At 41.7% G+C, this 22,362-nt stretch overlaps 1 protein-coding gene across 1 annotated transcript in view; it reads left to right on the top strand.

Moving 5' to 3' along the window:
• LOC124173451 (allatostatin-A receptor-like) overlaps positions 1-19,809 on the top strand; it is a 33,778-nt gene extending 13,969 nt beyond the window's left edge. Inside the window, exons 3-5 of the mRNA XM_046552921.1 lie at positions 15,717-15,914; positions 18,438-18,581; positions 19,582-19,809. Coding sequence (XP_046408877.1) covers positions 15,717-15,914; positions 18,438-18,581; positions 19,582-19,728 — 489 coding nt within the window. The 3' untranslated portion in view covers positions 19,729-19,809. The remainder of the gene's footprint in view (positions 1-15,716; positions 15,915-18,437; positions 18,582-19,581) is intronic.
• The last annotated feature ends 2,553 nt before the right edge of the window (positions 19,810-22,362 follow it).

Raw genomic sequence — 22,362 nt, 5'->3', positions numbered from 1 at the left:
AAAATCACCTTACCGCCCCTTCATGTTAAACTAGGCTTAATGAAGCAATTTATAAAGGTCCTTGACAAGGATGGACCATGCTTCGGCTACATAAGATTAAAAATGCCGCAGATAAGTATAGAAAAACTTCAAGCTGGTAGTTTTGATGGGCCACAAATCAGACAACTTACAAAGGATCCTGCTTTTGTCAAGCAATTGAATGAGATTGAAAAAAACAGTTGGCTTTCATTTGTTTGGGTAATAAAATTTTTTCTTGGAAATCACAAGCGAGATAAATTATATTGAGCGGGTAAACAATATGCTCACTAACTTTAAACCACTTGGATGTAATATTAGCATAAAAGTTCACTATACATAGTCACTTAGACTGTTTTCCTGAAAATTTAGGCGACACAAGTGAGAAACAAGGCGAATGATTTCACCAGGAAATCAAAACATTGTAAGATCGCTACCAAAGAAGATGGGATAAACATATGATGGCAGATTACTGCTGGTGCTTAAAACGAGACTGTTTTAACAAAGTGCACGCAAGAAAATCGCGCAAAAGGAGCTTCCGTAGTCTTGAGTGACGTTTTTACGTCTTTTTTTTCTTTAAATTGTTTTATATCAGTAAAAATGTTACTATTTGTATTCAATGGTATTGTAAAACTATTGTAATTGTAGGTGATTTAACATTCCTATAAATAAATCAAGTCTTTATATTTTGTAGATTTTGTCATTTATGTAATATCATCATATTGAACATTTTTTTACCTAAGTAACAACACATATGTATCTTGAAAACTAGAGCTGATAGGAAAAAACTGATATCATATTTGGATTCAGCACCCCAATTATACTTGGAATCAGCTTTAAAACCTCCGGCACCAAAACCACTGTTGACCTGTGTTATCGAAGGGCTTCTCTCTCTGCCATGCTGGTATTATGCTTCTGGTTTTTCTTTTTATTCATTCTGAGGATTCGGCAGGCGTCTTGTCGAACTATCTCAGCCTCGCTGGGTGGTAGGTGACCAATCGCGCTCTCTACTCCGCTGATGATTTCTTCCTCTGGAATTTTCTTTGGCGTCAGCGCGTAGTTGAATCCTTTTTGAAGAATCGACTGGGCAGCCGGGTCCAGGGGGTGTTTTGAGAGGTTGACGATGACCTGTGCCTCGCATTGTGGATTGTGTGCAGTCGAATAAGTGAAATTTCAACTGGCTGTCAACACAGCCGGAAAGAATTCAATAAGATGTCTGAGGGCTAAATTTTTTATGACTATTTCACCTTATGATACCCACGCCCACATTAAATCGAAACATCTAGTATTGACATTCACTTAGGCTCTCGACGCTTTATTAAATAAAAAATAACAATTGATAGCTAAAATGTTCCGTGTTCTAAAATTTGTCTTTGGCGGTGAAGTGAACGCAAAAGCATCATATTACATACTGCACAAGAGATTGTGAAATACTAAATATTTTACTCTTTAGTGCCATCAAAAGTTTAAACATGAAAGATATTTTCAAATAGAATGCCTTTAACGAGCTAATTTATGTTTTAGAAACATATTAGCAGCAAAGGATTTACTTTCTCCCTTTCTTGGGGCGCGCCAGTAAATGATTTCATTTATTTTTCCATTCAAAGCATGATATGTACGAATTTCAACAAAGCGTGCTATTTGCATAAATAACTTTCCCAACGTGTAAGTATCGGCATTGGTATAACTTGAGTCTAATCAAATAGCGAACGTGGCTGTTGTTTTTTTGTATGGTTCGATGGCCTATAGGTACTTGTAAAACGTAGATCAGCACTGTCGATCACTAATTCCTGAAGAAGGCAGGCATGGTGCGATGCAGAACTGGATGGATCACGAGGAGGTCTATGTGGTGATAGGCGAGCCATTGGGATGGCGCGCTAAACTCCATCGTCGCATCCTCTCCAGCAATGGCCATAATTAAGGCTCTCCCTGGGGTCACAATCATCGCTTGTAAAAAGACCGGGTCACCAGCACCCCACTCATTAGCAGGGATCGTGGGGCCGCCGTGAACAGAGGCAGGCCTTACGTCAATCGCGCAATGAATAGACTTGAGGCGAAAATCGAGGAAAAGATGAGTTTGTGGAGCTTGAGTCGAGAGAAGTGTCATCGCCTGCTTGAAACACTCAACGGGCCTCCATCGCCACTTGGAACTCGGCTATTCCTTTTGAGCTGGTCAAAGCCAATGACAAAGAAAGCACGAACGGCAAAAGATTTGAAAAACTTCGAGACTTCACCGAGTGCTAATCAACACGAGTGTCAGAGGATAAAAACCTCTCAGGGACGTCAAAGAGACACTTTCTTCGATAATGGACTAGGGCGTTGGTGATGTAAGAAGAATCACCCTTTGCAATAAGATCATAACTTTAAATACGTATACGAACATTTCATAAATGCATTGAGAATCTAATTTCGTCGAAGTAGGTAGAAATCATAGCAAAAGAGGTAAATGCTGCTTTCAATGCTCCTTAAACAGCAATTGAATACTTATAATTTTTTGCACTGCTACGAACGATGAAAATGAGTAGAAGAGTAATTCAGAAGTTTGAGTTTATGGGCTAAAATGACGAAATAACTTAGCCGCCGATGACAACTTCTGGTTAAAATGCAAATATAAGACAATTATGCACTTAATTGATCATTTAATTCCATTTTTTTAAAATTTTTTTAGAAAATCATGAGCATATTTCTCGACTATAACACATGATTGCCGTTATCTATTCATAGCAATGGTTATTTCACTTGGATTATATGATGAAAAATTTAAAAATTTTGGACGACTCTCTCGGATATGTGGGAGAGATCAGAAAGAGCACATTGCGATAAAAACGTTCACTTGGAAGTAAAATTACTCATACCCGTAAAAAAAGAAATGAGACTCATGAAATGAAAATTGTTAAAACCATATGCGTAAGTGGACACTGAGCATTTTATGATCAATTTTTTATCGAGAAGAGAGGGGGTGGGATATTGCCGGTGATTGAATGGTCTCCTGGACATGTGGCCACAAATGAATCGCCCTCTCGCCTCGGTGAACAGCCAGAGAAAAACGAGTCCAAAGGGTTTGTTTTTGCTGCGACGAAAATTGGTCTGCTGGGGCTAATTAAATTTATGAGTGCGTTGCGATCAGTGTGGTGGGCAGCGGGGTGGGATGCGAGTCCCTTAACGTTCCTCCGTGTGAAACTAAGGAATATCCGCGGGGTGAGGATTGGCAGGAAGTAGATTTGCGGGCGTATTAATCACATTACACACAATCCCTGTTTTAAACTATGCCAAGTGGAAGGGGAGAATATTTGGCATAGCTTTACTTAATACTATCAGTAGAAAACCTGGAATTTTACTAAACACCTTTCGCCAGCAAAGTTATACAATTTACACCACAAAAAATCATTAATTTTTGACAGTGGCCTACCCCATTCACCAAATTCAATGAAATTTCTTTGAGTCACTTAACCGTGGCTTGCCAAAATTGTCTTTTTTCCGGATAATGAACGGGAAATACGGAAACCCTCTAGCGGCGCATAGGATTGGCGCAAGCAATGATGGCATTTTCATTGTCTTTCAAAAGACACCGATCACAAGAATTTTGCCATTATAATCTTCTAGTCTTTTATAATATTTAAAGAAATTCTTTAATGTTCCCAGTGATTTCTGAAACTTTTCTCAGTTCACTGAAAAATCAAACTCGTGCGCGTGAAGGCTTCGAAACTTATTCTCAATAACGAGGTCGTAGATCATTGAACACCAAGGAGAATTGTGAAATAGATTTTGTAGAATAACTATCATTTAAAGAAGTTGAGAACCGCGGAATATTGGGGGGCAACATTGTAAAGGAGGATTTTCAGTGACTTGCGCAGTCTTTCAGTGTTTTATCTCAAGCTGGCAGTCTCTCTCTAATCTCTCAATTTCTATTCTAGTACCACCTTATATCTAAACCACCTTCCGACTCCAACTTCTGTTCTGAATTGAATAGGTGCTATTTGATTGACAGCCCTCAGTAACGGATGAAATATTGAATCAATTAACGGAAAACTACTAAAACGTTCAACCAAGAAAGAGAATAATAAGTCAATCGCAGCTCCCAGGTTAAACTTATAATGCCTGGAATTGTAGTGGTGTAAACACTTCCCTTTCTTGGGATCACAGCTTATGCGTTCACTGGCGCTCCATCCCTGAAGGTATTCCATTTTCCCTAATACCACTCGCTCAGTAATTCAACCCGAGGGTTGGTTAGGGTGATCACCTCAGATGAAACCGCAGGCGTGAGAATATCACACTTTTAGTGCAGGGTGGGCGACTATTCCCTTCACACATCGTGGACTCTGTTTGAACTCTTCAAAGATTTCACAGTCCGGGATTCGAACTGGGGGTCCTTGGATCAACAGCCAAGCTTCTACCCGTCAGGCTACTACACTGCCCCAGATAAAATGAGAAAATTACAGCCAAGGGTGAAGTGACGCAGACGAACAGAAGTGGTGTAATTTGATAGATATGTACGCAATAAGTCCGTCTGTACTTACTTGGTCGTATATTGGGCAAATCGGCCGAGGCATCGGCATTACGATTGGATAACATAAAACGTATTCATGCTCAATGGAAACGTCGAATCATAGGTCCTAGATTAATAAATTTACGTGGAATTACAAAGTTTTTGCTTTGATTTTCATTATAATATAAATAAAAACGGCCAAAGAAATGGCTGAAGGGAGATATATTTTACATTTTGCAAAACTAAAGTTTGATCGGAGAGTAAAATTAAATTGATTTGGTGCCTGTAATGCTCACAATATGCGAATAAATGCGCCAAAATGGGATTAATCGAACAACTTCAAAGTATGACATATATCGACAATAGCGAAGTCATTCTGCTCGATCACTCACCTAAAGATTCATCCCGAAAAGTAGTTTGAATAGGTGAGGGCCTAGATCACCTCAGACTTAGCCAGAGGCGTGTGAAATTTAAAAAATCCAGCCGGTTTCTTTTCCTGGGACCACTCGCACTTCAACGATTTCGTTTGGCAGTGTCTGAATGCATATCCCGAGATGAGAGCTCGTGACCCTTCGTTACCTTTGGCAACCACGCTCCCCGCACCACTCCAAAGGCGTATTATAATCATCCACTGTCCACTATCATCATCCACACCTTTCCTATATGACTAAACCTTATTAAGACTCGACTCTCTGACGTTAAATGGCCGCCCTAAATTCATCTTCACACTCCTCCGTACCTTTGCGAGCATATGGATGCACTCAATCGCTAAAACGGCAAATACACCTTGATAGCGACCCCCAGAAACTGAAATCTGGCCCCAGGGAGAGAAATTTTCAGGGTGTGGTACTCACGATGAAACAGCGAAAAAACTTAATTTTTTTTACGAAAGCAGGGATTATTCATGAATATTTTCCATGAGAATCCGAACATGATACTCAAAACATCGTATCACCGACAGTTATTGCGCAAAACTTATGCGTGACCGAATGTTGATGGACAGTTGGGTACACCTACATGGCAAACGTATCATGTTGAGGTAGAATATAAGTTTAAAGCGACTAAATCTTAAAATATGCACAGAACGAACGAACAGATGCAAACAGGGAGTGTGGAAACAAACATTCACCAACATCTTTCGCCTCGTGGTGGCTTACTTATAATAGCTCAGCCACTGTTATTCCCCCAAACGGACATTTTCCCCTTTGTCCTCACGGCGAAGGATCCAACAGCAGTTGCCCATCATCCGAACATCCCACATTTTCTTGTATCGCTAGTCCATTTCAGTTTCGATGGAACCTTTCACCCTGCTACATATTTACAGCTTACGCGATATATTACAGCATTAAGGTATTGCGCTGTCATTGATTGCATAAGTGTACGATTTGTGCAAACACTGGGCGAGTCGATGTTTTGAGTGTCAATTTGGCATTCAAATGTGGCGCAAAGTGCGCCCACATTTTGGAAAAAGGGTTTTGAAATTATGGCACAGTATTAGGTCGTCACGTCCAAAAGTGATTGCAATAAGCATTTGTTATAACGCGTATGCAGATGATTGATTAAACAGAAAGTAAAAAAATAAAAACAACTAGGTAAGGGGTCCCAGAGGAGACAGGTATGATGCCTTTTTTTCAGGGAACGAAAAATGGCAAAAAATTTCTAAAGAGCAGGAAAACTTTAATTTCGATGAATTCAGCATTTTCAATCACCATACGGGTGATAAAAAAAGCGTTTACACGTATGGGTAGCACTGAGGGGGTTGATGTACAGAAACTGGATATATTTCCACGAATAACTTGCCGTCGACCTCATCGCAGGGACGAAGTTGATCCCGAGTGACTCGAGTTTCGGGTGGTGATTGGCAGACTTTTTTAATTATCCGCTCGTGTAGGGGTGGGGAGGGTGATTTTAGGGGAAAGCGCTCATTGGCTGATACCGGAAGGGATTCAGCCGAATAGCAGGCACCCACCCACGATTAATACGTCACCTCTGGACGTCCCTCTGAACTTCGCCAAAAAAAATGAATTCCACTTTTTCACTCCAGTGATCACCAACTCTCGTCCAACGAGAGAAATTCCTCAAGTTTAGAACCACTCTAAGCCCGTACGTAGCAATGAATGTGCTTAAAATTTTGATAAAACATACACATGGTATTGACTTATATTCTAATCTTATTTCTTACAATTAGTGAGAAAAACGACAGAAATATTCTGGAGTGAAATCAAATACATTGAATAGGGAAGTGCACTAATTTTTTTTATTGCTGAATTTGAAAGTTTAGCCTAAAAAAGAAACATTAGTATAGTCACTTTTATTTTCTGCATCTGGGGTATGCACTTTAAAACGTTTTGAAAGTCGGAAAATTTCATGTTGCGCTGAAACACAGTGCCTCCATCTTGATTGAGATGTGACGTCACAAGGCAGTAGTCACCAGTGGAGTATCGCTGTATTCCGTCGCCTTCTTTAGCGCGGCGAGAGTTTCCGGGAATCGGTGGAGTTTGCTTCCTAAAAATGTCGTCTAGTACCGAAAATATGAATTCAAAATAGAATTATAAATAATTTTTTGTTCCAAATTTCATCTCGACGTCGAAACAAAAGCCTGGAGAAGATATTCATTCCCGTGCCTTAAGCACAAGCTATACGGAATAAATAATTCAAGGCTGCTCGTGACTCTTACCTATCGATGATATTCTGTTTTGAAGATCATTTGAAGGTATTGTAAGATCAAATTGATATTTATATTATAATAATTTACTTAATAGGTACCTCAGTCACATCAGAAAGAGTGTTGAGTCAAAATATAGCATCTTCCGCGTAGACCTACGTAATTTATAAACTGAAAGTAGTTTGGTTAAAGAATTATGGCGTGACTGTTTTTTTTTACACGACCGGGCAAAATGCGTACTTTGCCCATGATATGTGCATATATGATAACAAACGATTTCTGTTAAAGTTAATCTTTATTTGTTGAAATTAGTACATTTATAGGTGATACAGATATAAAGGTACACGGCAGGTCGCGCGGCGTAATTTGTACTCCACTGGTGACGGGTTCATCTTGCTGATCTAAAAAATTAGCTACAATACCTCGAACTTTGAAAACTCGCAATATAGGCAGTCAAAGTACATTGTAGGAATACACGAGACCATTCTAGCCCAGAATGTACGTACAATGTTGAAATCCTTGGTTTTCAAATATTGACGTATTTTATACGCCAGCGCGCCCGGTCCAGAGTTATCAACTTTTATTTCATCCTATTTGTTAATTGAAATTATACTTCGGAATGGTTCTTTTAGCACTGCTACTGAGGTAAACTGGTAGGTACTGAGTACTAGGTACTGAGTAAGTAAACTCCCTTTGGAGTAATGTGAATTAAGTGTTCGAGATATATGGCATTTTATATTCGTTTTGTGTTCTTATTAATTATGTCTGTACGCATATTGTTGCTTGCCGCGAGCCTTTAATGGTATGTGCTCTTGCAAGAGTGGTTTTCATTTTTAATGTGGAAGTTGGTCAGTATAAGCAAAGAAAAAATTAACATTTTAGCGCACACCAACCCTTGTAGTCATCGTATCTCTGCGTTTGTAAAGACAGTGCTCAAATACCTAAACGCCATAATGATGATTAAAAAATTGTCTCATGCCAATGATTGCTGCAATTATAATTAATGATAAACTTGATGCCGTATGATCACAATGAAGACAACAAAAAATAATGCCATGACGTAGTCTTGAACCACGATCCTTATGGTGAGATCTTTCCTTACAATCGTGCACGCTACCACTACCCCAACCGACCCATTAGGTAATGGCGGATATTTTGGATTTATATATATAACTTGTAAAAAGTAACGCATGAAAATTAATTAATTACAGCCTAACTAACGCCCTAATTGAAAAAGATGCAGCAAGGTACGAGGTCTCCCCTTGTTAGCCTTAACGTCTCGCATTTCTATGGAGCGTTGAACCTGTCCTCCTTATTCAAAAATTCAGTAACCATAAATACATCAAAGTTTGGTATACCATTTATAAATCGTTGGAATTTTCCTTCTCCCAACCAAGATTACCTTTTCTTGAACCCATCCTGGACAGCGAACCATTGCAACAACCAGCCAGCTCGGAAATAAGGCTAACATCCCATGATTCTAGTTGCGAAGGGCGAACGTTCCGGCCGGCGTGAATACATACGCAACGAATAAGTCTTGCAGCAAACGTCTGAAATAGGTTTAATAGTTTGACTTGGTTCTTACAAAAAAGTTTTGGCATGATAAACGGCATTGTGCCAAAATATACCCAGCGAAAAATAAATGCCATCATGCATTTATTAAAGATTCAATGTGCTATTCGTACTACTCTTTCCAAACTTGAAGTTGACACGTAAATGAATATTAATATATTACGCAATGATGAAGTCGTTTACTCAAAAGAGAAGCAGCCACATATATATTCTGAAGATATTTTATGACAGCAAAAAACGGATACCCTAAAATTCTGTAATTTATCTATGCAATAATAGTGGTAGAACTAAACGGTGTAGAAGCTGCCTTCTGCTACTGCCTTGTGACGTCACGGCCAATATTCAACATGGACACCCGTTTTCGCGGCCTTTGAATTTTTCCATATTTCAGACGGTCATCTCGAATCAAGTATTCACTATTAGGATTTAAACTGTGGTTTTACGACATTATGTTATTCTGAACTCTAATTTAAAAAATGTGTTTGATGCATTTGAAACACTAGTGCACTTCCCTATAGTCGGTTGTTTGGACAAAGGGCTTTGGTGACTTTGGACAAAGGGCTGGAAAAACTCGTTCTCAGGAGTGAGGCTGTGAATTAAGATAAATTCATTCGTTTTTTTAACAGGTAGAGATGGGTGAATATGTGGAAAAAAGGCACATTAAAATGGCAATTGAGAGGCAATTGGCGTTTTCGTTTCGCTTTAAGTAAAAATTAAATCCTTTTTTTAATTCGTTGCACCGCTGCGGACGTTGAAAATGAACTTAAGAGTAATTCAGAAGATCACCAGCAGCTGATTGTGATTGCATTTAGTGTGGAGAGGTACGTGCTGGATACTTCGAAGAGCACTAAGGAGAGGGCATGTGAAGGGGAAGAGCGGAGTGGCTCGCGGATTAAGTGTAAACATTGCCGCGGCGTTAAATAGAGCGACTCCTCGAAATGTCATCGCACTGACATACGATGACAGCACGGATGGAATACAAAAAATATGCATCTAAATCCCTTCGAGTTGTGGGTTTTTCGGGCATTTCAAAAGGAACAAACAAACCAAAGCAATGCAAATTCGACAGATCGACAAAGGGGTGATAAAGAAAGTATGATATATTGTAGCGGTACGGACCGGAGCCGGCCCGACGCATCATGTTAAAACATCGCGGCTGGGGGGGTTACGTCTGCGCGCACACTCACAATTTTAGCATTTTTTTTTGTTTAAGGAAGTTCTAGACTAGATGTATGTAAAGGGTTTATTATTTGTGTTTATTGTAGTATATTTTTTTATGTATGTGAAATTGTGAGAGAGTGGATTTCCGGGAGAGGCGACGCAGTGGTTCTCTCCCGGAATGCGTTTGAAAACCCGCCTTTCGGCCGGGGAAAAAGAGGGCGTTGTGGTGCACCAGAGGTGATTGTGGGTAGTGCAGAGTTTATAAAAGGATGAGACGAGAAGGATAGCTCTCTCTCTCTCCTACGGTCTGGCACGAGATAAGTCAAATAGTGGCGTTCAGTGACAAGCAGCAACAGCCAAGCTACGGCACGTGGAGGAGGCAGATACGAGGACAGCTCTTCAGGGGTGGCGAGAACATCGGATAAAGGAAGTAAGCTTGGAAATTACCAAAGCCCGAATAGATCCTTTTGTGTCCAGATGGTTCCCCCCTTTGAAAGTCCCAAGTGTGCTCCCCACAATTAGGCCCTAGTGAATTTACTGTTGGCTGGTTTTAGTCACGGCCCTGCAAGACTTAAGTGCGGCACGTGGTGAAGCTTGAGCATAATATCTGAATGTTAGTGTCACTTGGCGGATCATTGAGCCCGACTTCAAGACGGGTGGCCACTTGAACAGTAACGTCCAATTTATACTTGCTTTGCACGGAAAGTTTTTTTTGTGTAAGTTTGATGTCACTATTTTTACGTTGCTTATTCGCCAAAGAGCGTGGGTATATTTTGTTGTTGGAAACATCAATTTTTTATAATCATTGAGAAAGTGCTTTTGTAATTTTGAAGGAGAAGCCGAAGGTGAATATTTCATGTTGGAGGTGACGCCGATGGATTTTGGAACGAGGATTTCTTGTGTGTGTTTGGGGAATGCTTTAGTGTCAGTGTAAATTTTGGAACCTATGGTAGTTCAGTTATTAAAAATCAATTGTAAAAGGGACGTCATTGAAGTTATTTGTTTTGCTATTGCCACGATTTCCTTAAATCCTGTTATAAGTGAGTGTGCGTGCAGGCACGAACAATTGGGGAACTTGATTTTAAGCCCGGAAACGGTAAGTCTCCGTTGGGGCAATTTTCTATTTTGGGGGAGTGGAGAGTTAACAATCACATGTACGGGGAGATATCGAACGAGAGGCGAGCGGGCGGCTCTCGCGGTTTGAACCGTTACAATATGTAGTTGGCAGTGAGCCAGAGGTGGAAATAAGCTTAGAATTTTATTTCCAATATATGCTTTGATGAATGCGCTTTCTCTTTGCGCTTTCTGTATGAGTAAAATGGATAAAGAGCATCTCTCGCACGAATTCAATTGATTCAGCGGATCTCCAACGTATTTTCGTCCTAGGTTGCGTCCTCTAGTATTTGACGCACAAATATTACGCACATCAGTCAATGGAAACATCTTTCCCTCCCTCTCCTTATTTTGTCTTTTTCGGTGACTCCTTTCAATCTGACGCTATAATCCTCAATATTCTTGAGTGGACGGCACAAATTTTCCCCAACGTTTGCCTATTCCTAAAGTATAAAAAATCATCCATGACAAAAAGCGGAGAAAAAAGTACAGGATACATCTCTTTAAAAAAATGTACTCTCAGTGTTTCGAGGTCGCTTAGAGTTAATGGATAAGCAATGTATCCCTAAAAAATGGCGAGGCTATAATTTTTTTGGGGAAAGATATCGTGACGTACGACCGAACTTCAAAGAATTTTACCGCGAAAGAAAAGCTTGATAAATCACAAATAAAATATATGCAGTACAACGTTATATTTGGTACAGCCTATGACAACGAACGTGATTGTTGAAAGAGGTTGGAGTTTACCAAATAAAAAATGGAGTGGATTGAATAAAACTATAATCTCTAATATTTTAAGCTTACCGCGAAAATCATGAATTGGTGGTGAAGTTGACATGAAAATATAAACTGGGAATTACGCTTGGGACCTATAAATTACAAAGCTAATGCACAGACCACTTCGCCATCTATACTATCCTTGAATTCCCATTGCAATAGCATTGTAGCAAGAATCATGGTATTTGGTTTTTACCATCGCCGCCTATCAAGGGTTTCAATGATTCCGCAACCGGTCAGGATCTTCCAACCTGTGCTAAAGCCGCGCTTGCCGAAATGTTAATATTTCTGAACCGTTTCTCACGGAAATTTACGTAAAGTCGTAATTAACCACGTACTCAAGGTACCACAAAGTTAACTATGAAACTATTGAAGATATTGATTACATCGGTTAATGGGAATGTAATCGCATAATTGAAGAGGGTTATCGGGGAATGGTTATGGTTGGGCCACCACAAATCATCGAAATGGAAGTGTTTGTGAACGGGCGGAGGGTTAGTTGAGCAAGCGAGGTGTCTCTCTCTCTCTCTAACAGGTCTCGCAATTTTCCCGTCGCGATTGATTTACGGGAGAAATGAGCAAACACTAGATAAAGAGTTTTCGAGGGCAATGTTCTCTTGAGCAATCCGTCTTGAACACCACTTTCACTGGAATGTTCAGCAGCGACTGAATCCGGTCCAATATGTTATACGCCTCCTGTGAAGGCTCATCCATGACACTAACGCCACAAACTTTCGTAAAAAACGATTAATTTTTTGTGAGACCCATCTCACAACGTCGAAATAAAATTTAACTTTAAATCCTTACTAGTGATGGCTCAAGCGATTCTTTTTGTTGAGCTTCCTCGCCAGTCAATGCACCCTCCAGAGAGCCACTTGCACAGTGCGACTCAGAAATGCGCTTCTGGGTTGTGGGGAGGTGGGATAAGGGGAGTGGAAAAGGTGGTGAGGGGGGATATCTGAACGAAAATTTAAAATGCGACATTTCCTAAATCACAATTTGAAATATTTATTTAAAATCAATCATATATTCTTAGTAGGTGACTTAGGACCCATTTCTACCAATACGTTATGTACTTCATGGAAGACGGACAGTATATTCCGTCTTCTGTGCTTTGAGATGGCAATTTTAAAAATTCTGATGTATCAAATATTCTCTCCAAAACTACGTGATCATGTGAACAATTCATAATTCTTTTCCTCGATTAATCTCAATTGTTTGTATTAGAACAAATTTTCATTTTTGTCCCAAATTATTTTCATAAATTTTCCGTTGACGAAAACTTTTACAAGAGCATCTTCAATCCTTTTAATTTCAAGATGAATGGAAAATTCAGGAGAGAGAATTACGATAAGGGTCATATGAGGTTCTTTAGAGTACCCAGAAAATGAATCAGGAGAATCTTTCAAGCGACGTTAAAAGGTGAGCAGTGGGCTACCCGCGAAATGTGCTCTCTTTGACCCGCCAAACGTGCGATGTGCCTCACACGGATACTGTTTGTGGAGGGAGTCGTGTGCGCACGGAGTCATTGGCTCACGACTCCAACATGCACATTGTGCGCGTAGGGAGTCGCGACTCAACAAATAAGATTCTCTCGCCTCACAGCTCAATCTGCTGAGTTGCACATTTGAACAGTCTCACTCGTAGAGTGCCTATCGCTAATCCTCAGGTTCATTTATCATTATGAATTTGATCTCATGATGACGATATGCATCGAATCGCGTTGTAAGCTACTTTCGCCATTGAAAGCAGTGGGCATTAGGGAAAATTTTTCGTTTTCAAAGCAATGCATATGAAAAGCAACATTTTACACAGTCACGCGTATGAGTGCGAAGTTACGCCAAGGACGCAATTGGCAATGAGAAATTCTTTTGGCTCGCCCGGGATTGGAACTCAGATCTCCCGATTGCATTGACCGGACAGCTAGGTCATTTGATTTAAGGAGCTAGGAGGAGTTATGAACTCAAACGACGGCATGGCACGTCAACACAGGATTCGGCAAACTCAGCGTGAAATTTACCTTGATTTAAAATTGATTGGCGGTGAAACTGGTGGCATACCGAGGATCACGATGATTGCACACGATATCCCGCACCCACAGCAGTTGAGTCTATGTCGCAAATACCACTTTATCGACATTTTTTTCATTATTTTTGACATTAATTTAATTGCAAATTTCCCTTGGAAAGAACAAAGGGTCGTACGTTTGAGTCGCTGTCACTTGATAAGCGTAGGTATAGGGAAATCTATCAATATTCTGGGTTCATTACAGAATCCAATAGTCCGATATAACTCAGGAAAAATAAGACGCGGAAGAAGTTGAACATTGAATTTGATTGAAGAGTAGAGATGGTACACGCCAACGCGTTGACGTGGGCCTGCTAGCTGAGCTTAGTGTTGGCTCCGTATCCCGCGGGCCAAGGTTCAAATCCCGGCAGTGAGAGAGAATTTTCAATGGTTCCCCGATCTCTGCTTGAGCAGTGCGTGGAGGGCACTGTAAGCGCAACACTCCGTCCGTCGAATGAGACGTTTCGGTGGCTATCGTTTAGAGCAAGCCGGATTTCTCTCCACCCTTTCTTTCCGATGTACTCCTGCTGCCGGTCGCCTCCTCCAAATGCCACACCAAATGCACTCACAGCAGAACCCGGATTTCGACACTCATCACATGCACTTACATGCCTCCCAACCAAAGGCATTGCGTGCGGGTAATTGGTCACGTAAAGGTGGACCCACGCTCTTCTTGCAGATTCTGCTTTCATCCGTAGCCACATCAGATCTGCCTTCGCCTTCCTTCCTGTAGATTCGAAATGGATATCACGTCAGAGAGAGAACACGCCGCAATCATTATTTCGTACAAATCCTCCCCTCCTTAATCATTCATTGAGCCCCTCAAGCTAAGAAAAAGAAATAAGCAATATGTCACCCAAGTGGAACTCCACCGAGCTGTTATTCGCAACGGGGAGATCGCATTAATGCGGCGGCAGACAACGTGGTAAGGATTTTCTCTAAATATCCATCATGACTGATGCACTTCGTCCGAGAAAATGGTCACATCGGCTGGAAACATGGAGGACATTTTGATTCTTTTTTGACATAAAATTTGGAGGTGTGACTTAGAAATTCTGACATAAGTCATCAAGCGATGATGTTTATTTGTATCATTCCACGGAGTTTATTTGAAAGATGAAAGCAAAATAAAGAATCCCAAAATATATAATACAGTATACTACAATACAGTGACAAACACATAATAAATAATACAGCAATACTGCAGTAAAAAACAAATTGGCAATTAAAGGAGCATCTGAAGCCATAAGCTTGACACTAATGGCCATCATTGCCGAGCACAGATGTAGTTTTCTATGAATGTAACACGAGAGCTACACGGGGCATCATTCAAACATTTGACGCTCAGCTTCAAAGCGCTAAATCATGCGGTTCAGTCAAAAGCATTTGAACAGCAGACCACGGAGCCTGGAGAAATTTACTTTTTTTTCCAGTGTATTACATAAAGTTTTTTCTCTTCAATGTGATAAACGAGTCATTAATAAAGTGTGCTTTAGTTGTTTTAATTTAAATTAATTAATTGAAAAATATTTTAATTTAATTAAAAAAATAAAACTATTAAAAGAGTGGCTATAAGTTTTCATCCTATTGTAATTCTCAAACGCAGGGCACAATTTCCCATATTGTTTCGTACCATACATTTTACGAAATTTTCAGCTTGATAGATGATGTAAATGCTATTGATTGCTGTTCAAGGTTTAAAGTATCGTATTTCATTGTCAATGGTGCCGGAAAACTACTATAGGCATTAATAATTTTACTCTAAGTATTTCACCGGAGCAAAAGTCTTTTTTCTAACCATCCATCAATCTCTTCCTTTCCAAACGTCAACAACGACGGCTGCGCCCGCATCACCAAAAGGTGAGCTTCTTCGCTACGTCGTACGTGCTTCCGCTGGCGCTCATCTGCGGCCTCTACGTGTGCATGTTGGCGCGGTTGTGGCGCGGCGCTGCGCCGGGCGGACATGTTTCGGCGGAGAGTCGGCGCGGGCGGAAGCGAGTCACGCGGATGGTGGTCGTCGTTGTGGCCATCTTCGCCGTGTGCTGGTGCCCCATCCAGGTAAATGCCCGCCCACCCACCCTCACTCATTCTTGGGCGTCATCGCTTAAAGATTAACCAACATTAGCCCTACTGATTTGTTAATGAAAAACTTTGCTTTTTCTACTATTTGGAACTTTATTTTCCTGACTAGTTTCGATACACTGTATCATATTCATAGAACTAGCCCACTATAAGTACAGATATACAGAGTGGAATATGATACAGTGTATCGAAACTAGTCAGGAAAATAAAGTTCCAAATTGTAGAAAAAGCAAAGTTTTTCATTCACAAATCAGTAAGATGGATTTCTACAACGTGACGGCCTCTACTATTCAGTGCATCAACATTAGCCCTAGTTTAAGTTGTATATAGCGTTGCTCTTAGATGTTCTAAGCCACAGTTCCCAGCCAAATTGTGTCCGAGTATTTCTAAGTGTTCATTTATAGAGGTGGCCCACAAATATTCTATAAGTACTCGCTTATTATAAATTCGTTGTAGATAATATCCCGAGTAGGCTTCTGAAGAATATAGGGAGGGTTAGTATGAGAAGATTTTTAGAACTTGTACGCAGTCTATGTGCGAGGGTGGAAGTTGAACAGACGATTTCGTGAAGTCGGTTTGAATTCCGCCACTGTTTAAAAGAAAGCTGTGGAATGCGGAGGTTATGGGACTATTAGCCTAATATCGGACGCGGCGAAAGTGGTACTGAGGATATTGATCAGACGAATGGAGGCGAGGGCAAACGAGTATTTGGGCGAAGATCAGTTTGATTTTAGAAAAGGGAAGTCACTCGTGATGCTATAACGATAATGGGGTCTCTAGTGGAGAGGAACCTATAATATGGCCAGTACGTGTATGCCTGCTCCGTGGATTTTGGAGAAGTACTTGATAGAGTGGACTTAGTATTATTCAGAAATTTTTATTTTAATGGATATTCTCAAGAAAATAATGGTAGATTGGAGGGATAGTCGACTTATTCGTAATCTGCCAAGACTGGGCAAGTGGGGAAAGCCTATGGAGAATCTGGATGGGTAAGGATTGACTGAGGGGTGAAGCAACGCCGTCCACTGTCGCCGTTGACGTGTACGCGGAGGAGTTGGTGAGAGATGCGTGGAATAAGTTGGAAGGTGGGGTAAAATGGGAGGAATGATGTCCAAATCAGTGAGGTACGCAGATGATCAGACGTTGACTAGCGAGTCAGAAAGGGGGCTGCAGGCTTCAGTGGATGCGATAGATGAGGAGTGTGGGAATAGCGTAAAAAAAGAGGCTGGCGTTGCGAGGAGTATGGTATGAGAACCAATCACACGAAGCCCAAGGTTATGCGGTTTTATGAAGCATCGCGAACTAGGAATGTGAGACTCAGAATAAAAGTAGGTGGGGAACAAATTGAGCAGTGGAGAATGGAAGAGCAATTCTACTGTTCGGGTAACTCGTTAGAAAAAAAAACGGATGCAGCTGTATGGACATCAGGAGAAGAATTGCGTGAGCATTCATGAACAGGAGCTTATAAGAGGATACTTATGCAAGAGTTTAAAGAAAAACTCAGTGAAGAGTCTGAGAATTGGAGAGTAGTGTCATCTTTATGGAGCAGAAACGTGGAAACTAAGGAAGGGGGATGAGAAAAGACAGGAGGAGTTCGAGATGTGGGTGTGGCGAAGAATATAAAAGGTGAAGTGGACGGAGAAAAGGAGGAACGACGAAGTGCTGGACATGGTGGGTGAGGTGAGGCAGCTTTTAGATGAGATACGGAAGATACAGAACGTTTGGATGGAGCGAGTAGGTACTTAGCGGGAAGGGTTTGTTTAAAAAAGTGTTAGAGGGTAGAATATTGGGTAAACGAGGGAGAGGGAGGAAGAGAATAGGATTTTTAGATTGAATTGAAGGGTTTAGGGCTTATTTTAATTGATGAGGGAATTACATGAAGGAAGTGCCAAAATGATTCTTAAGTACTCAATGGAACTACCTTAATCGGTGAATTACTTTTAATAATTTTAAATTACCAACAGTCATGGCATTGATATATTTATTGAAGTTTGATGAGGTTTCAGATGTGGGAGTTGATAAAGATACATTTACGACAATAAGTTACGTTGTTCGATTTTAAATCGACATATTATATGTATATTCAGTAAAAGTGAAAAAAAACAGAGGCTCGGGAAAAATGACTTTCTTCTTTCAGAGCTTGCAGGGTAATCATACGTGATTAGTCCAGGTTCTCTAACATGACGATGATTTATATGATTAGCAGCAGTTAATTTCATTTTAGATTGCAATGAATATATCCCAATCTTTGACTCTAATACAATAAAAAGATTTTTCCATCTTCATCGAAACTGATTTCATAGCAAAGCTGTTACTGCGGCTTCCACGTTTAAATTTTATTTTCTGTACTGTTCTCATTAAGGACTGGCAGTTCAAAATTTTGACTCCTTTTGAATGCCATGATTTTTCCCACGAGATAATTTTATGACGACTCCATGGGTACAGAAATTTGGTGAAAGAATTTGACCATTTCTAATCCGTCTTTGTGTTTGTGTGCAGGTGATCCTCGTGTTGAAGAGCGTGGACCACTACGAGATCACGAACGTGTCCGTGTTCATTCAGATCGCGTCACAGGTGCTGGCGTACCTCAACTCGTGCGTCAACCCCATTCTATACGCTTTCCTCTCCGAGAACTTCCGAAAGGTAAGTCCCATCCGCAGTCCTCGTCCCGATTACTCATTGAATATGTCCGAAGATAAGTAATCCAAATTAAAGTTGGTAGTTTGTGTCAGAAGCGAGTGCGTCGATTGTCTTAGGCAATCATTCTCGGGGAGAAGGTGCGAAGGGCCCACCGAGGGCTGTGCAAATAGCCAGTAGCCTTCCTACTCTTAGACGATCCCTCGTCAAGACTCTTTATCCTCCCCATTGATAATTATTTAAGACAATCGAAGAGAAAAAACGATTCTGGAGATATTTTTCCTTCAAACTTTAAATTTTGGATTTTCAGTCTTGGAGAAAACTCACTTAAGCTGATTAGTGTCTCGACTTGATTGTGCTTATAAATGGCTGATTATTCTTTTCCCAACCATTTCTCTCGATTCAATATATTGAACGACGCCGATTTTCAGCGTCATTTAGACCCATCACTTCCGCTCAACCAGTATTTTTTTTTGTGACGGATTACTTTTTAAATGTTGCTTTGAAATGCGGCGAGGGAGCGGATCGTGTAAAAAGGCAATCTCGGTGTCCCTCTCGCTGCATGGTGTGCGACAAGGGCGCTCCTAGGACACATTTCAATTCATTGCGGGAGCAAAATGTGTGCTCAAAAGGAAAGTTTAGGGGTGTGCTCAGCTCTCATCAGTGATAAGTCGACCATAACGCCTGTATAAACAAAAACTTACAGCATTTGGGCGCAATAGCAAAAATTTAATGTTACACTCATTGAGAAGGAAAACAGCTTTGAAAAAAATGTTCGTCTGGACAATGGCTGCGATTGGTCGGCAAAATATTTCAACTCTCTCCACAGAGTATTTCTACATATCTTAATAAAGAGGTATAGAATAAAAAGTTTTGACACATTGCCGTTTTATGAGTTGCAGTCATAAAATTACAGAGTGGAGCAGCAGGTATAAATGAACATGGTGATCTCTTCCGTCGAGAAGGGTTAATTTCCGCTCCTAACGCCCCACTGTCCTCCTCGCAGGCGTTCCGGAAGGTGATCTACTGTGGGCCGGCCGGGGGCATGCTGGGCGCGAACGGCGGCACTTCGCGCCGGAGGACGCAGAACGGTCGCTGCGATTACGAGCGCACCAAAACGACTCGCAGCAACGGCAGCAACGACATCTTGTGATCGGGGGCGAAGAGGGGCGGGGCGGCGGGCAAGGAGGGGGGCGGGGGAGGGGCCGCCGCTCCCCGCGGTGCAGGAGGAGAGGTGGGTGTGAGGCCCTCCGCACCCCGCCCCTCTTTCCCTCGACGCACACTCTCCCTCTCGAATAAACATCAGAGGGAGCCCAACAACACTTCTTGTCTCTTCGAAACCCACCCAAATGTATTTATTTCGAAACCCTTCCTGAGGAACGATGTTCCCGCATAACCGACGAATGAATCTCAACACAGAGCCAAGTGTCGTGACGACGCGCGGAAGAGCGAATGAGTGCTCTGCGGCGACCGACGGCACTATAGGGGGCGTGGGTTCGAGCCTTCTCAGAGCCCCGAGGCCGTCCCCCCGCCCCCTACAGCGCCTGCCGCCGCCGCAGAGAGAGAGTGCTCCCTTCCCCTCTGGATCGCAATTATTATTACTATTGAAAGAGAGATGAGATGTGACGCCGCTTTCAACCGCTCTGTGCGACTCCTTCCTCCTCTCCTCGAGAGGAACGAAGGGGAGGCGGATCAGCAACCTCTCCCAACCCGAAAGAATGCAACGATGAAGAAATAAAACGAAAAACAAGTGAGCTACCCGCCCCGTCCCCTGTCTAGTGATCACTCCATGTTGCGACGCATTTGGCAAGCAAGTTCCCCTCGGGAGACGACGAAAAAAACAAACGATGCAGTTCGGAGAGACGTGTGCCGTTATGTGTTTCGGACGAGAGTGAAAGTGTTGTGCAAGTGTGTATGTGCTCCGAATCGGAAAGTGGAGAAACACTCTTTTTTGCTATTCGAATGCCGAGACATCGGATTCGGTGTGGCGGGTGTTGGGAGGCGCAGGGGATAGCTCCCACCCACCGCATCGCTGCACCCATTGCTTCCGCTCTCCTCCTCGTCATAACTCACTCGAGGGAGCATCCACGAGTACCTGCTAATCCATGTTCCACCGCCTCTCCCCGCTTCGCCTTCCCCTATCACTACTCCCCAACTCATCGTCGGAGCAGAAAGCAGCAGCATTTTCAGGTGCTAAGGAATTGGACGTATGAAGAGCCATTATATTAGGGGATTTAAACTTGATATTTTTGTACGTATTAAAACTTCTCATTAAACTTGATAAAACACAGTCGCCTAGTTACTTTATTTCGTTGATTTTGTGCTCAATCCTGAAGGATTAAAAAGTTCAGATGACATCGCTAAGCTGCCCCATTTCCATTTTCCTCATGAGATCCTTCCTAACTGTAAAACGCGTCGATATTCAGCGATGAATGCACGGAAAGAGAGTCAAACCGTTCATCTTACATAACCATACATTTTTAACTCGTCGATTAAGATAAATTTTCAGTGTGAAGATTCCACTGAATTGGGTGTATGAAGAGCCTTAATATTGAAGGATTTAGACTTAATATTTTCGTACGTGCCAAACATAATCATTAAATTAGAAGAAACGCAATCTGCCAGTAGCGTTATACCGTTGAGTTTCTGCTCGATCACCAGATATTATGAATTCAGATCAGATCGCAAATCTACTTTTCAAGTTTTTTCCCCACAATATCTTACCTGATTCCCATTCGAAATGCGTTTCTATTCAGCGATGAACGAATACAAAGAAGGCTAAACCTCACTTATTCCGTAACTATTTATTCCGAACCTATCGTTAAAAATGGAATTTTCAGCAGGGAGGTGTAAATGAATTGATCGTAAGAAGAGCCATAATATATGGCGTTTGAAACTTTATTTTCGAAGGCATCAAAGTTTTCAATAAGCTTGATTTAATACACCTACATAGTTACGTTGTTACGTCGAGTTTGCACTCCGTCAAGCAGGAAAATCAGTTCAGATGAGATTGCGAGGCTGCATTTAAAGCTTTTTCCACTATTATGTGCCTGCTAAATCCCCAGTAACAAGTTTCCATCCACGGATAAATGCACGGGAAGAGAGGCAACTACCTAGAAAATGAGTACACTACTAGCTAATCCCTTCTCATTTGGGCATATCAGACCGGCATGCAAAAAAAGAACACTCTCGCAGCGCGCAAGCCGGCTCGGGCATTTTGCGGGGATCAGCGTCCCATTCTGATTGGCCAACTCTCTTCATTTGGGTCAGATGCGCGACCCCTTCTCCCCCCCCCCCCCCTGGTTTCCAAAATATCGCATCGCCAGGAGCCACGAGTAGTCCGCTTTTGAAGCGCACGCTTCCTTCGGTGGTCTCGCTGCGAAATCGCCCATTCGGAAATTCATACGCGCCGCACCACTTTATCTGAAGCCGTCATGGAGGTAAACGCTCAAAGGAGGAGTGGCAGCGACCTTAAAAAGAGGACCACACGAATCGGGTGCCGGTTGCTTAACAGTCTCTCTGAAACGCGGCCCCGGGTTCGATCTAGAGCACGCGGTATACGAAGTTATCACATGTTACGTGCTTCTCGAGGACGTATAACCTCCGCTTGAACGGTGTTTTTTTTTGCGACGCATTACTCGCGTAAACCGTATGATGACATATTGAAGTTCGTGGAAGACGTAGATCCCGTTTGCATGCATGTGAAATTTGAAATCTCGGTCTCAGTATTTTCTCAGATGGACTTTGTTTATATTCGCAAAACAGTCTTCTCTATATTCTTTGAAAA

Source organism: Ischnura elegans, chromosome 1, assembly GCF_921293095.1.
Source record: "Ischnura elegans chromosome 1, ioIscEleg1.1, whole genome shotgun sequence".
NCBI lineage: Eukaryota > Metazoa > Arthropoda > Insecta > Odonata > Coenagrionidae > Ischnura > Ischnura elegans.
The sequence above is the reverse complement of the archived record's forward strand: the minus strand, read 5'-3'. Positions and strand labels throughout refer to the sequence as shown.